This window comes from Cynocephalus volans, chromosome 3 (assembly GCF_027409185.1).
Source record: "Cynocephalus volans isolate mCynVol1 chromosome 3, mCynVol1.pri, whole genome shotgun sequence".
Classification (NCBI taxonomy): Eukaryota; Metazoa; Chordata; class Mammalia; order Dermoptera; family Cynocephalidae; genus Cynocephalus; species Cynocephalus volans.
The window spans coordinates 2,970,679-2,985,753 of record NC_084462.1 but is presented as its reverse complement, the minus strand read 5'-3'; the positions used below and the strand labels follow the sequence as shown (position 1 = coordinate 2,985,753).

Below are 15,075 nucleotides of genomic sequence, written 5' to 3'. Positions count from 1 at the left end.
GCCATGAAATGTGGGCGGCCTCTAGAAGCTGGGAAAGGGAAGGAAACAGATTCTCCTCGAGAGCCCAAGAAGGCCTATTTAAAGCTTCTGGCCCCCAGACTTGGAAAATAATAAATTTTTGTTAATTTGTTACAGCAGCAGTAGGAAATGAATACACTAATTTTATAGACCAGCAAATGGACGCTCTCTGAAGGCCACACAGTCACTCAATTGCTGAGTTGGCCTCTGCAATGAGAAGTGGGTAGGGAGTTGGGGACAAGCTTCAGGGAGAGGGAGTCTGGACCCAGGACAGCCAAAAGACAGGCCTGGAGGGAGTGGCCTGGCTGCGGGGGAGGGGCGGGCTGGTGTTGGGAGAGAGAAAGGAGCGGGGGAGGGGAAGTGGTGGGCTGGCTGGGCCAGGCCCTCCTCGTGGCTCCTGTGGGCCTCAAAGTGCCCAAGACTTGGAGGGCGGAGGGGAGAGAAGGGGGGAGGGAAGTGCCCACTGTCAGTCTTTCCCTTCCCCAGCCCATCAGTCCCAGCACTGTCCCCCCTGCTCCTCCTCCACTCTGTGCGCTCCATCCGTCTCCTCTCAGTCTCCATGATTGGCCCTTGCCTGCTTAGGCCTCCTCCTCCTCCCTTGCCCCAGCCTCCTTCTGGCCTCTGTCCATTACCCACCAGGCCCCAGAGGGATCTTTCTACCCGCTGTCCCTCCCCTGCTCACAAACCTCCTGTGGCTCCCCAGTCAGTGCCCTGGACAAAGTCCTAGCCTCTCAGCCTGGCCTTAGACTGAGGCCTCCAGCCCCGTCTGGCACGGCTTCTCTCCTTGAACTCCGTCCTCTGGGCCCTACAGCTGCTGGTACCCCTTTTGCCATAGCCCTGACCACCTGTGTCCATCTCCGTGGCCAGCCTGAGGCCTCTTTGAGATCAGAGCCCAGTCCTGACTACTCCAGGGTCCCCAGCATCACCCACCACAGGAGGAGGCATGCAGGAGGCCCCCATCTTCAAAGAGTGAATCACTGACACTCTGCAAACTAAGGTCTCAGTCAGCGCGAGACCGTGCGAGCAGGACGGAGCACCATTCATCACAGGCCATGTCCCAGGCACGGGGAGCACAGAAGCACATGAAACAGCAACAATCCCACCCTCATGGGTGGACATGGGTGTAAAGCTGCCAAATTCCTCTTCTTCATGTCATTCCACGTGAACAAAAATAGGAACCAGGAAACCCACACCACATTTGGTGGTGTCAGGGGAAGGATGCGGGCTGGGGACTTCTGCACTCCCTGGCATCACGCCCCACCTGGGACACTGGGTAAGTAAGTCTCTACCCCAGCAGAGCTGTCGTGAGGATTAGAAGGCATCTGGGTGCTCAGTCACTGGAGCAGAACAGCAGCAGTGCAAGGAGGGTTTCAGAAGTGCAGGGCTGGGAAGGTGTCAGGGGGTGAGGAGTCTCATGACAGATATTTTCCGACATTTGATGACAGTCTGCCTGTCTCCTGTGGTTGGGAACATCTCAAACCAGGCCAGATTGGGGGCGCCGCCTCCCCTCCCTTGTTGCCTGAGAGAAACAGAGGTAGTGATTAACAGCGTGTAATTACCTCCCTCCTGCCTGGGAGGTGAATACCTTTCCGTGAGATCATTCCGTTCAGGACTGTCTTTCCCTATATTGCAAGCTCCATGAGAGCAGAGGCTCCACTCTTTTCAGGTAGGCTTGATTCCCTAGAGATGGCAGAGATTTGCACCTACTGTGTGTTCAGTCAACACCCGTAGGGACAAGGTTTTGCGAGGAGGTGGTAGCCATAGACTTTGAAGGATAGAGAATGTCAGTCTCCTATTTCTGGAATGTGAGCCTCCCTTGACTGTTAGCCCCGCCTATGGAATGTGAGCCCCTCCCACTAAACTTTTAGCCCCTCCCACCATGATGTTAGTGTCTCCTCCTAGGATGTCAGCCCCTCCCCCTGGAATGTCAGTCCTTCCCCATAGAATATCTGTCCCTTAACCTTTCTCCAGGGCCTAAAACAGTGCCGTTCACCTGAAAGGTGCTCAATAAACATAATTAAATGGAGTGATGCAGTCAGAGCCGTCAAATCCTGACTCTACCGCCTACTTGCTTTGTGATCTTCGGTAAGTGACTTAACCTCTCTGAGCCACGAGTTTCCTCATCTGTACAAGGGACACAAACGTACCACCCTAATGGGGCTGAGGTATCGATTTTCGGGACTTCCCGTGTTTATAAATCCGGTGCTCAGGACACGATCAATACCTGTGAGCTATCATTGTCTGATGAATGAAGGAGTTAATCACTTTCTTCTATTCTCATAGCAATTCTAGTAGATAAGGATTTTTAGCCTAAAGCACCCTGCACAACTCTCCCACCGAGACTGCCCAAGGAAATGCCAGGTCCCCCCACTGGGCCACACCAGGAAGCTGTGCTGTCTTTGAGTCTCAAAACCCACCTTCCCCACCGAGCCCGGCTCTCCACCACCAAAGACCGCAGTCTCCCGAAGGAGAATCCTGCAGCCGGCTCTAAAAACCGCAGAGTCTCCTTGTAAGAATGCTTAACCACATTCATTAAAAAACCAATGCAAATTAAAAACCTCCCCGGGATGCCACTTTTCTCCTCCGAGAAGGCAAGGATCCAAGAGGCTGACTTAGCGCTTGCGTGGGCGCAGCCGTGGGAAACAGCCCTGCGGAGGGCGGTGTGGCGGCGTCTAGCAGCACCGAGCGCGCCCTGTGACCCGGGAAGTCCCCTGGGAGGAGCCTGCAAGCACGTCGCACCGCCTCGGTGCCCGGCACCGAATTAAGCGCCTTACCTACATTGACGCTGGTCATCCTCACAGTGGCCCTTTGAGGGAGCTACCGTGACTGTCCCCACTTGACAGTGGGTGGAAACTGAGGCATGGAACGTGGAAGTCCCCCAGCTTGTCTGGTGTTCCGCAGCTATAAGCGGCCGTCGTGCTATTCTGCCTTTTTGGAGTATCCACGAAAGTACACAAACCCAAATGTAAAAGGATATTACTGTTGATTTTGTGTGGGGGGGGGGGTGTGAGAGAGAGAGAGAAAGAAAGAGTTGATCAACATGCATGGGAAAGAGTAACTTTTTTTCCAAAGAACCAGTTTCTTATTGCTGTCCACAATTTTTTCTAATTTCCTTTTGCACTTTTTTTCCCTGATTTTTTCTTTTGCGTGTGTGTGTGTGTGTGTGTGGTGTGTGTGTGTGTGTGTGTGTGTGTGTGTGTGGTGTGTGTGTGTGTGTGTGTGTGGTGTGTGTGTGTGTGTGTGTGTGTGTGTGTGTGTGTGTGTGTGTGTGTGTGTGTGTGTGTGTGTGTGTGTGTGTGTGTGGTGGCTGATGGGTACTGGGAACCGAACCCTTGACCTTGGTGTTACAAGGCTGCACTCTAACAAACTTAATTAAAATTTAAAGCTAGAGATTTCTCCCCCTACTAGCCAGCCATATATATATATATGGAGATTTTCCTCCACGTACAGCAGCTTTGGCCGCACTTCCTAAGTTCGATGTGTAGTGTGTTTCTAAAGAAAGCGGAACTTCAGTTTTCGTTATTCATTGAACCCAGGAGTTACTCACAAGGGTATTTTGTAATGTCCAAGGTAACTGGAGTGTTTTTTGTTGTCTTTTGTTATTGGTTTGCGTGTTACTTCTACTTTTGGTAATCAACCTATGTTGTGTTTGTGACCTAATGCATAGTCAATTTGTGTGTGTCTGTGGGGAGGGGATATCATTATAGGATTCTGATTTTTTTAAAAAGTGCTCTAAAGTTTATTATTCAGACAGGAAATATGCATATGGACTGTTTACTAGATAATATCAATGTTAAAGTTTTTGAGGGGGATAATAAAAATATGGTTGTGCAGGGAAAATGCCCTGGCTCTCAGGAGACACTGGCCAAAGAATTTATAATGAAATATTATGATGTTCTACTTGCACCTACTTTCAAAAGACTCAAAATTTTCTGGAGGTGCCTCTGACCACTGGGACCCTTGAGGGACAGTAGCTATGGCAGGAGCTCTCTCCCTGGGTCTCCCAGACCTCATGTATCCCTATTGGTCTGCTCATCATGACAGGTGTACTATGGTACGTGTGCGGAGAGATAGTTGAGAGAGAGAGAGAGAGAGAGGAGAGAACTGGAACAAAAAAGAGCTACATAGATGTGGGTGGGGGGAGGAGAGACTAAATGTGGGAATGGCAAATATTAACATTTGATGCATTTAGTTGAAAAGTATATTGTGTTATTCTTTTAACCAACCTTAACTTTGAAATGTTTTAAATTAACTATTTGAGAGGGGAAAGGGCCAAAAAAAAAAATGTGTTTCAATAAGATACTGGATGGAAGGAGATGGAGGAGTGGTTGGAAAAGGGAGGAGGAGGGAGGGGAGCCCTGGGGCAGAGACACTGTTCTGTTGCACAACCTGGCTCAGTTGCTTGAATGTTCACGCAGTGAAAAATCGGTGGATTCCCTCTGTTCTGTTTTTCATATTGTTCAGAATGTGTGTTATACTAGGGACTGGCCGGTTAGCTCAGTTTCTTAGAGCGTAGTGTCCTAACACCAAGGTCAAGGGTTCAGACCCCCATACTACACAGCCACCAAAGACAAAACAAAAACAAAAGCAAGAAAACAGAATGTGTGCTATACTGAATAACTTTCAAAGTTTCAAAAATATCATCACGTCATATTGAAAGCAACCCAAATGCCCATCAATAGGGGGATTGTTGAAATTCCTGTGGGCACAATAAGGGATTACTCAGCCATCACCACTGAAAAATCATGTGTGTGCTAAACCTCTTATGTATTTATATGCAACCATCCCCAAGATACACTCTTAATAAAACACACACCATGTAGGATAATGTATGTGGCATGTTCTATTTGTGTTAAAAATGCTTATTCATGGGTAGGATATCTGGAGGGATACACGAGAAACTGATAACAGTCTCTAGTGAGAAAAATATAAGAATGGACGACTTGGAATGAGAGAGAGAATTATTTTCTTTTTATCATGTGCCTACACCACTTTCAAGTTTTGTGTTTTAATAAACCACTTTTTCCAGTTTGTTCTTTTTTTAAGGTGCCTCTATCCTTTCTGACACTCAGTCATTATATTACTTAATCCTCTCCTCATCCATCAATGTGGAAGTATTTAGACCTATTTTACAGAATTTGGGGAAACTGGGGTTCTGAGAGGTGGAGTTCTCAGGACAAGTCAGAGCTGGGCCACAGCTGCTGCTTTGGATCGTGAGCAAGAAGTGTGATAGCTTCTGGTTTGGATGATTTTTTTTTTTTTTTTTTTTTTTTGCCTCTACCTAGAACCAAGAGAATGGTCCACTATGACCAGGGACCTAGAGGATATCTATCCCTGCAAAGGAGTATTCATTGCATGCATTCGTAAGGGCTGCTTTGGGTTTCAAGTAATAGAAAACCTGACTCCAACTGGCTTTGACAATAAAAAAATTTATTATCTCACTTTACACAAATTCCAGAGGTTGGAGCATAACAGTTCCATGAGCTACAATTTAAAATATCTCTTTTCACAGCCTCTGTGTAAGCATCCCAGGGCTAGTATGGAGACTCCTTGGGGACACGGTAGCTTTCCACTTGGCTCACCACCGTGGCTGCTGTCACAGATTACAAAAATGGCCCCAGTCCTGCATGCCTTCCTGTATCCATGCTTCTTTGCAATGTCCTTTAGCAGATTTTCCCATCAAGAAGTGGAGTGTATTCCCTCAAACCTTGAATCTAGACTGACCCTGTGACTTGCTTTAACCAGCAGCATGGAGTAGTAGTCACCTTGTGCAAAGTTCCAAGCCTTGGCCTCATGTTCTCTTCTCACTCTTGGAACCCTCCCCAGCTACCACATGAAAAATCCAGCCTGCAGAGCAGTGAATACTTCATGGCTTCACAAATTCTATCATCCCAGCTGAAAGCCAGCCACCCCTCCCAGAAGAAGAGTCACTTAGGTGACCCACAGATGCATGAGGGAGCCCAGCCAAGATGAAAAAACTGCTCAGCTGAGCCCTGCCCAAATTGCTGACCCACAGAAATCATAAAAGCTTATGGTTTTAAGCCTCTAAATTTGGGGGATGTTTGTTACACAGCAAAAGCTAACTGATAAATCAATGTGGACAATAGAAAGGGGGAAATGGAGAATGGAGGGCAGGTCACTTCCATTTAAGGGCACTTCAAGGAAGTGACATTAATTACTTCCACTCACTATCAGCCAGAAAGCAGTAACATGATCACGCCTACTTGCAAAGGATACTGGGAAACATAACTTTTCTCTTTTTTCTGGTTAACCATGTGCCCAGTTTAAAACAAATAGGAGTCTTACTATAAAGGAAGGGGAGAATGGACACTGGAATAACTAGATGTCTCTACTGCAGAGCTTTAGATGAGGAGTTGTCGGGAAGACTCCCTGAAAGAAAAGGGCAGGATTTGGCAGGGTCTTGGAAGCCAGCCTAGGTAAGGGTCCACAAACTAAGATGGAAGACTTCCAGCTTCCACCTGAAGGTTTCCATCATCCTCCAGGGTCTTAATTTCAGGGACAGGAAGACTGAGAAACCCCTCCTCACTGAATGCCCTGGCTGGGGCAGAAGGCAAGGACTGAAAAACCTTTTCTCGGAAATCTCTGCCAATGAAGATGTAGAGGAAGGGGTTGAGGCAGCCCAAGGAGAAGGTAGCCCAGAGGATAAGCAGTGTTCTGGGGTTGTGGGATTCCTTTCACACCATAGATTGCCCCAGTTGGACCAAGAGCGCCATGTTAAAGGGAAACCAGAAGATGAAGAAAGCACTCACCAACACCAATAGCAACCTCTTTGGCTGGCTGGCATGGACCCAACCCTCTCACCACAGCTTGGCCCAGATGAGGTGGGCACAAGTGCCAATGATTGCCAAGGGCCCCACAAAGCCTAGCAGGAAGTGGGTGAGTGTTACCATCATTTGTCTCTTCAAAGCCGCTCAACTCCAATTCTGGGCAGTCTCATTCTCTAAGTTGAAATCGAAGTAGCAATAGTCACATCCATTCAATTTTCCAGTGTTCGAAATTTCAGGTATGGAGAGCACGTGACAGCAGCCAGGAGGCACACACCAACGGTCAGCCAGCCTGCTCTCTGCACAGTGTGATGGTTTCAGGCCCAGAAAGGGTAGAGGATGATGATGCAATGGTCCACAGAGATGAGGACTAAAAGGTTGATGCTGGTAAAGAAGGCAATGGCTAGAAAAGCCATGTAGAGTTTGCAGGTCAACTCGTTAAGGAGCCACTGCTGGGAGGCCATGTTGTATATGGAGATGGGCAGGGCCAGCAAGACAGTGAAGTCAGCAAGGGCTAAGTTGAAGAACCAGGTGGTGGTAACAGTGTGGGCCATACGAAAGATAGTCATCCACAGCACCAGCCCATTGCCCAGTACACCAATGACAAAGGACACAGGGACTTCCGGTCAAGATGGCGGAATAGATGGTCCCTAGCGTCACTCTCTCCCACAAATCAACCGATTTAAACTATAAAAACATGACATCAAGTGCATATGGAATGGGGAGACGTTCAGCGGGGGAGGCAGAAGCTCCGTGGAGACCACATGCCCTGCGGGGCTGCCGTCGCACGATCCAGCAGATAGGCTTCACCGCTGCCACCCGGCCCAGTGCGCAGAGTGGGGAGACGTCCAGCAGGGGAGGCAAAGGCTCCGCAGAAACCACACACACTGTGGGGCTGCCACTGCGTGATCCAGCAGGTAGGCTTCACCGCAGGCACACGGCTCCATTCCCAGCCCGGCTAGTGTGCTTGAAGCAGGGTGACGTCCGGAAGGGGAGGTGGGAACTCCATGGGGACCACACTGTAGCACAATCCAGCAGCCCAGTCCAATGCATACAGAGCACAGAGACGTCCAGCAAGGGAGGCAGAAGCCCCGTAGAGACCACACACCCTGTGGGAGGGCTGTAGCCATGCAATCCAGCAGCAGGTAGGCTTCACCGCCACCACCCGGCTCCATCCCAAGCCCGGCCTAGCACGCACAGAGCAGGGAGACATCCAGCAGGGGAAGGGGAAGCTCTGCAGAGACCACATGCTCTGCGGTGCCTTGGCGCATCCCAGCAGCCCGGGCCAGAGCACACGGAACAGGGAGGAGTCCAGCACGGGAGGTGGAAGCTCAGCAGAGACCAACCACACACCTTGCAGTACCACCCCGTGACCCAGCAGCCTGGCCGAGTCCAAGCTGACCAGAGAGGTGGCTCCCCAGAGAGGCCCAAGACCCAAGGCAACCACACATGGAAGGCACTAGTGGCCAACTGAGCAGTCACTGAGGTAGCCATACCAAATTGGCAACCACAGCAACATCTTAGTCAGTCAATAGTGTCAAACCTGTGGACTGTGAAACCCCCTGCAACAACGAATAAACATCAAAGAAAAGATAACAGAAATATGAAAAATCAAGAAAGTACACCACCAAAGGATAATAAATCTAAAGCTCTAGATCCTATAGGACAAGAAGCCCTTGAAATGACTGACAAGGAATTTCGAGTGATAATTCTAAGGAAACTGAATGAGATATAAGAAAACTCAGCTAGACATCATGATGAAACGAGGAAAAGTATACAGGACCTGAAAGAAGAAATATACAAGGAAATCAATGTCCTGAAAAAAAATGTAACAGAACTTGTGGAACTGAAGAATTTATTCAGTGAAATAAAAAACACAATGGAGAGTTTAACCAGCAGGCTTGCGGAAGTTGAAGAGAGAACCTCTGACCTTGAAGATGGGCTATTTGAAATAACACAAGCAGACAAAAAAGAAAAAGAAAAAAGAATCAAAGGAATTGAAGAAAATCTGAAAGAGATAGCAGACAACCTTAAGCGCTCAAATATCTGAGTCATGGGTATTCCAGAAGGGGAGGAAAAAGGAGATTGCATTGAAAACATATTCAACAAAACAGTGGCAGAAAACTTCCCAGGTATAGGAAAACCACAGATCTTCAGATCCAGGAAGCTCAACGATCTCCAAATGTATTCAACCCAAAAAGGTCTTCTCCAAGACATGTTATAGTCAAACTGGCAAAACTCAAAGACAAAGAGAGAATCTTAAAAGCTGCAAGAGAGAAGCATCAAATCACCTATAAGAGAGCCCCAATCAGACTAACATCATACTTTTCATCACAAACCCTAAAAGCCAGAAAGGAATGGGATGATATATTCAAAATACTAAAAGACAGAGATTGTCAGCCAAGAATACTCTACTGTGCAAGGCTATCCTTCCAAAATGAAGGGCAAATAGTATATTTCTCAGACAAACAAAAACTGCGGGAGTTCACCACCACATGACCACCCTTACGAGAAATTCTCAAGGGAGTACTGGGTTTGGTTCCTGAAAAATAACTGCCACTGCCATAACCCCCCCCCAATCAAAACCCAATAGTATAATAAAAATGGCATTCATGAAGAGAAAACAAACAAACAAAAAGGCTATCTACAACCCAAGGAACCAACAAACACAGAAAACAAACAGTAAATCAGAAAGCAAGGAACAAAAGACACCTAAGACAACCAAACAATAATCAATAAAATTCTAGGAATTAATCAACACTTTTCAATAACAACTCTTAATGTAAAAGGCTTAAATTCCCCAATCAAAAGATACAGACTGGATGACTGGATTGAAAACGAGGACCCAACTATATGCTGCCTTCAAGAGACCCACCTCACTCATAAAGACTCACATAGACTAAGAGTGAAAGGATGGAAAAAGATTTACCATGCAAACAGAAAAAAAAAAAAAAAGAGCTGGAGTAGCTATTCTTATGTCTGACAAAATAGACTTTAAACTAAAAACCATAAAGAGAGACAATGAGGGACACTACGTAATGATAAAAGGATTGATCCATCAAGAAGACATAACAATCATAAATATATATGCACCCAATGTTGGAGCAGCAAGATTTATAAAACAAACTCTATTAGACCTAAAGAAGGAAATAGACACTAATACCATAATAGCAGGGGACCTGAACACCCCACTGTCAATATTGGACAGATCATCTAGGCAAACAATCAGCAGAGAAACACAAGATCTAAACAATACTCTAGACCAATTGGACTTGGCAGATATCTACAGAACATTCCATCCAACAACCTCAGAATATTCATTCTTCTCATCAGCACATGGATCATTCTCCAGGATAGATCACATATGAGGTCACAAATCAAGTCTCAACAAATTCAAATTAATTGGAATTATCCCATGTATTTTCTCAGACCACAATGGATTAAAATTAGAAATCAGTAACAAACGAAATTCTGGAAACTATACAAACACATGGAAATTAAACAGCATTCTACTTAATGACATATGGGTCCAAGAAGAAATCAAGCAGGAAATCAAAAAATTTATTGAAACTAATGAAAATAATGATACATCATACCAAAACCTGTGGGATACTGCAAAAGCAGTATTAAGGGGTAAATGTATTGCATTAAATGCTCACCTCAGAAGAATGGAAAGATGGCAAGTGAACAACCTAACACTTCACCTTAAAGAACTAGAAAAACAAGAACAATCCAAACCTAAAGTTAGCAGACAGACATAAATCATTAAGATCAGAGCAGAACTTAATGAAATTGAAACCCAAAAAACAATACAAAAGATCAATGAATCAAAAAGTTGGTTTTTTGAAAAGAGAAATAAAATTGACAAACCATTAGCATGGCTAACAAAAAAAAGAAGAGAGAAGATTCAAATAACAAAAATTAGAAATGAAAAAGGTGATATTACAACTGATTCATCTGAAATACAAGGAATCATTTGTGACTACGATAAACAACCATACACCAACAAATTTGAAAATCTGGAGGAAATGGATAAATTTCTGGACACACACAAGCTCCCAAAACTGAGCCATGAAGATGTAGAAAATCTGAACAGACCAATAACAATAAAGGAGATTGAAGCTATCAGAAGGCTCCCAACAAAGAAAAGCCCAGGACCAGATGGATTCACAGCAGAATTTTACCAAACATTCAAAGAGGAATTGACGCCGATTCTTTACAAACTATTCCAAAAGATTGAAACAGACGCAAATCTCCCAAACTCATTCTATGAAGGAAACATCATCCTGATACCAAAACCAGGTAAAGATATAACCAAAAAAGAAAACTACAGGCCAATATCCTTGATGAATATAGATGCAAAAATCCTCACTAAAATACTAGCAAACAGAATACAGCAACACATACATAAAATTATTCACCACGATCAAGTGGGATTCATCCCAGGGATGCAAGGTTGGTTCAACATACACAAATCAATAAATGTGATACACCATATTAACAAAGTCAAACACAAGGACCATATGATCATCTCTATAGATGCTGAAAAAGCATATGATAAAATTCAACATTCATTCATGACAAAGACCCTCTATAAGTTAGGTATAGATGGAAAGTATCTCAACATAATCAAAGCCATATATGACAAACCCACTGCCAATATCATCCTGAAAAGCTTTTCCTTTAAGAACAGGAACTAGACAAGGATGCCCACTCTCACCACTCCCATTCCACATAGTGTTGGAAGTACTAGCCAGAGCTATCAGAGAAGAGAAGGAAATAAAGGGCATCCAGATTGGAAAAGATGAAGTCAAACTGTCCCTGTTTGCAGATGACATGATCCTATATATCAAACAGCCTAAAGCCTCTACAAAAAAAACTCTTGGAGTTGATAAATGATTTCAGCACAGTAGCAGGATACAAAATCGACACACAAAAATCAGTAGCATTTCTATTCTCCAGTAGTGAACATGCAGAAAGAGAAATCAAGAAAGCTTGCCCATTTACAATAGCCACCACAAAAATAAAATACTTAGGAATTGAGTTAACCAAGGATGTGAAAAATCTCTATAATGAGAACTACAAACCACTGCTGAGAGAAATTAGAGAGGATACAAGAAGATGGAAAGATATCCCATGCTCTTGGATTTCAAGAGTCAATATAGTGAAAATGTCCATACTACCCAAAGTGATATACAAATTCAATGCAATCCCCATCAAAATTCCAATGATATTTTTCTCAGAAATGGAAAGAACTATCCAGACATTTATATGGAATAACAAAAGACCACACAGAGCCAAAGCAACGCTGAGTAAAAAAAATAAAGTTGGAGGCATAACACTACCTGACTTTAAACTATACTACAAAGCTATAATAAACAAAACAGTATGGTACTGGCATAAAAACAGACACACTGATCAACGGAATAGAATAGAGAATCCAGAAATCAACCCACACACCTACAGCCATCTGATCTTTGACAAAGGTACCAAGCCTATACACTGGGGAAGAGACTGCCTCTTTAGCAAATGGTGCTGGGAGAACTGGATATCAATATGCAGGAGAATGAAACTAGACCCATACCTTTCACCATACACTAAAGTCAACTCAAAATAGATTACAGAATTAAATATACACCCTGAAACAATAAAACTTTTTTAAAAAAACATAGGAGAAGCACATCAGGAAGTAGGACTGGACACAGACTTCATGAATATGACCCCAAAAGCACGGGCAACCAAAGGAAAAATAAACAAATGGGATTATATCAAACTAAAGAGCTTCTACACAGCAAAAGAAACAATTAACAGAGTTAAAAAAAACAAGAAACAGAGTGGGAGAAAATATTTGCAAAATATACATCCGACAAAGGATTAATATCCAGAATATACAAGGAACTCAAACAACTTTACAAGAAAAAAACAAGCAACCCAATTAAAAAATGGGCAAAAGAGCTAAGTAGGCATTTCTCTAAGGAAGATATGCAAATGGCCAACAGACATATGAAAAAATGCTCAACATCACTCAGCATCCTGGAAATGCAAATCAAAACCACACTGAGATACCATCTAACCCCAGTTAGGATGGCTAAAATCCAAAAGACTCTGAACGATAAATGCTGGCAAGGTTGTGGAGAAAAAGGAACCCTCACACATTGTTGGTGAGACTGCAAAATGGTGCAGCCTCTATGGAAAATGGTATGGAGGTTCCTCAAACCATTGCAGATAGATCTACCATATGACCCAGCTATCCCACTGCTGGGAATATACCCAGAGGAATGGAAATCATCAAGTCGAAGGTAACCTGTTCCCCAATGTTCATTGCAGCAGTCTTTACAATAGCCAAGAGTTGGAACCAGCCCAAGTGTCCATCATTAGATGACTGGATACGGAAAATGTGGTACATCTACACAATGGAATACTACTCGGCTATAAAAAAGAATGAAATACTGCCATGTGCAACAACATGGATGGACCTAGAGAGAATTATATTAAGTGAAACAAGTCAGGCACAGAAAAAGAAATTCCACACGTTCTCACTTATTGGTGGGAGATAAAAATAAATAAATAAATTCCCACACCCACAAAAAAAACCGGGGGCAGAAGAAGACATAACAATTACAATTCCTTGATGTTGACACAACAAGTGAACAGAAAGGACATTGTTGGGTGGGAGGGGGGAGAGGGAGGAGGGAGGGAGGTCTCGGCAATGGGCCACAATAATCAACCACATTTTATATCGACAAAATAAAATTTAAAAAAAAAAGTCAAAGGACACAGACAGAACAGCTATGGTCAACTGACAGAGACACTCTACCTCCTCAGGCAGGCATTTGGAAGTATTCATCTTTCTAGAACAGGAATGACCACATGTCAGAGCCACAGGCTGTCTTCCACTAGAGCATGTGGTCCCGTCTAAGACCCCACTCATTTATTTCCCCACTCAATAATTTTTTATGGAATGCTTACTATGTCACAGTGATGTTGTTCTAGGTATTGGAGATAAGTCATGTAAGAAAACAAGCCCTCATGGAACTTATGTCCTAGTGGAAGATGTCTTATGTAATACATACAATAAATAAATCTATGATATGCTACTTTAGAAGATTACAAGTGTTATGGAAAAATATAAAGGAGGGACTTCTGACTTTCAGTAATGTCAGAGTAGCTTTGTCAGACAAATGGTCCCATAGATGAAAAAATTATAAAATCTGGACAAAATATTAAAAATCAATCCACTATTTGGAATAACTGGAGAGTGATCAAAATTAGACATAAATTGGAGAATAGTCTACCCTTCACAGAGAAACTGCATGAGGTCAGGGTTGTGAGTTTCCATCTTCTGAGTGTGTTCATGTGCTCTGACAAAAACAAAAAACAAAAAAACCACCGCATCTACACCTGGCTTGAGGTGTGAGAGGACAGAGTTAAGAGCTGAAAAATCAGTCAGAAAGATAGTGGGTGGGGAGGTAATTGTGGAAGTAAGGGAGCCACAAAGAAGGTAAACCCCAAAATATGCATACAAAATCCACCCAAATCCTTGCCTACCTACATTGTGCGTGTTTGAGGGAGACACCACGATGCCTGGTAAAAAAGCAACAGTTGGAATTTGAAAGAACTGAGCAGAGATTTTAGCAGTTGCCTAACACAGGGAAGACAGGTTGGAGTTTGAGTCCAACCAACTTAACTGCCTGATACAACAAAAATCATTCTTCAGAGGAACATAACACAATGCAGATTCTTTATAATACATTATGCGTAATATCCAGTATGTAATTAAGAGCCACTAGACATGTAAAGTAACAGAAAAATATGATCCTTCAGAAGTTCGAGAAAAAGCAGTCAATAGAAACCAACCCTGAGATAACATGAGTATTGCAATACACAAAGACATTAAAGCACCTAATACAAATGTGTTCAAGGACTTAAAGAAAAAGGTATGCATAGTGAATGAAATGTTGGGGGATCCTCGTAGGAAAGAGAAACTATATTAAAAAATGGAAATTCTGGAGTTAAAAAATACAACAATTGAAATTTTACTGGATGGACTTCACAGAAGATTGGAAATGAAAACAATGAGCTTAAAGAGATATCAAGAGAAATTATCCAACCTGAAGAACAGAAGAAAAATATTAAAGAAAAATGAACAGATCCTCAGAGATAATATAAGTCAATGTACCCTATATGTAGTCAGAATTTCAGAAGGAGAGAAAAAGAGAATGAGACAGAAGAGTATTTGCAGAAATAATGGCCCCAAATTTCCAAATTTAGT

At 43.7% G+C, this 15,075-nt stretch overlaps 1 protein-coding gene across 1 annotated transcript; it reads right to left on the bottom strand.

The window, feature by feature from the left end:
- Positions 1-6,470: 6,470 nt before the first annotated feature.
- On the bottom strand, positions 6,471-13,734 carry GPR32 (G protein-coupled receptor 32). The gene is given in 3 exon segments (XM_063088737.1): positions 6,471-7,024; positions 7,027-7,419; positions 13,584-13,734. Coding segments are annotated over 3 exon segments (1,098 nt in total).
- Positions 13,735-15,075: the final 1,341 nt, after the last annotated feature.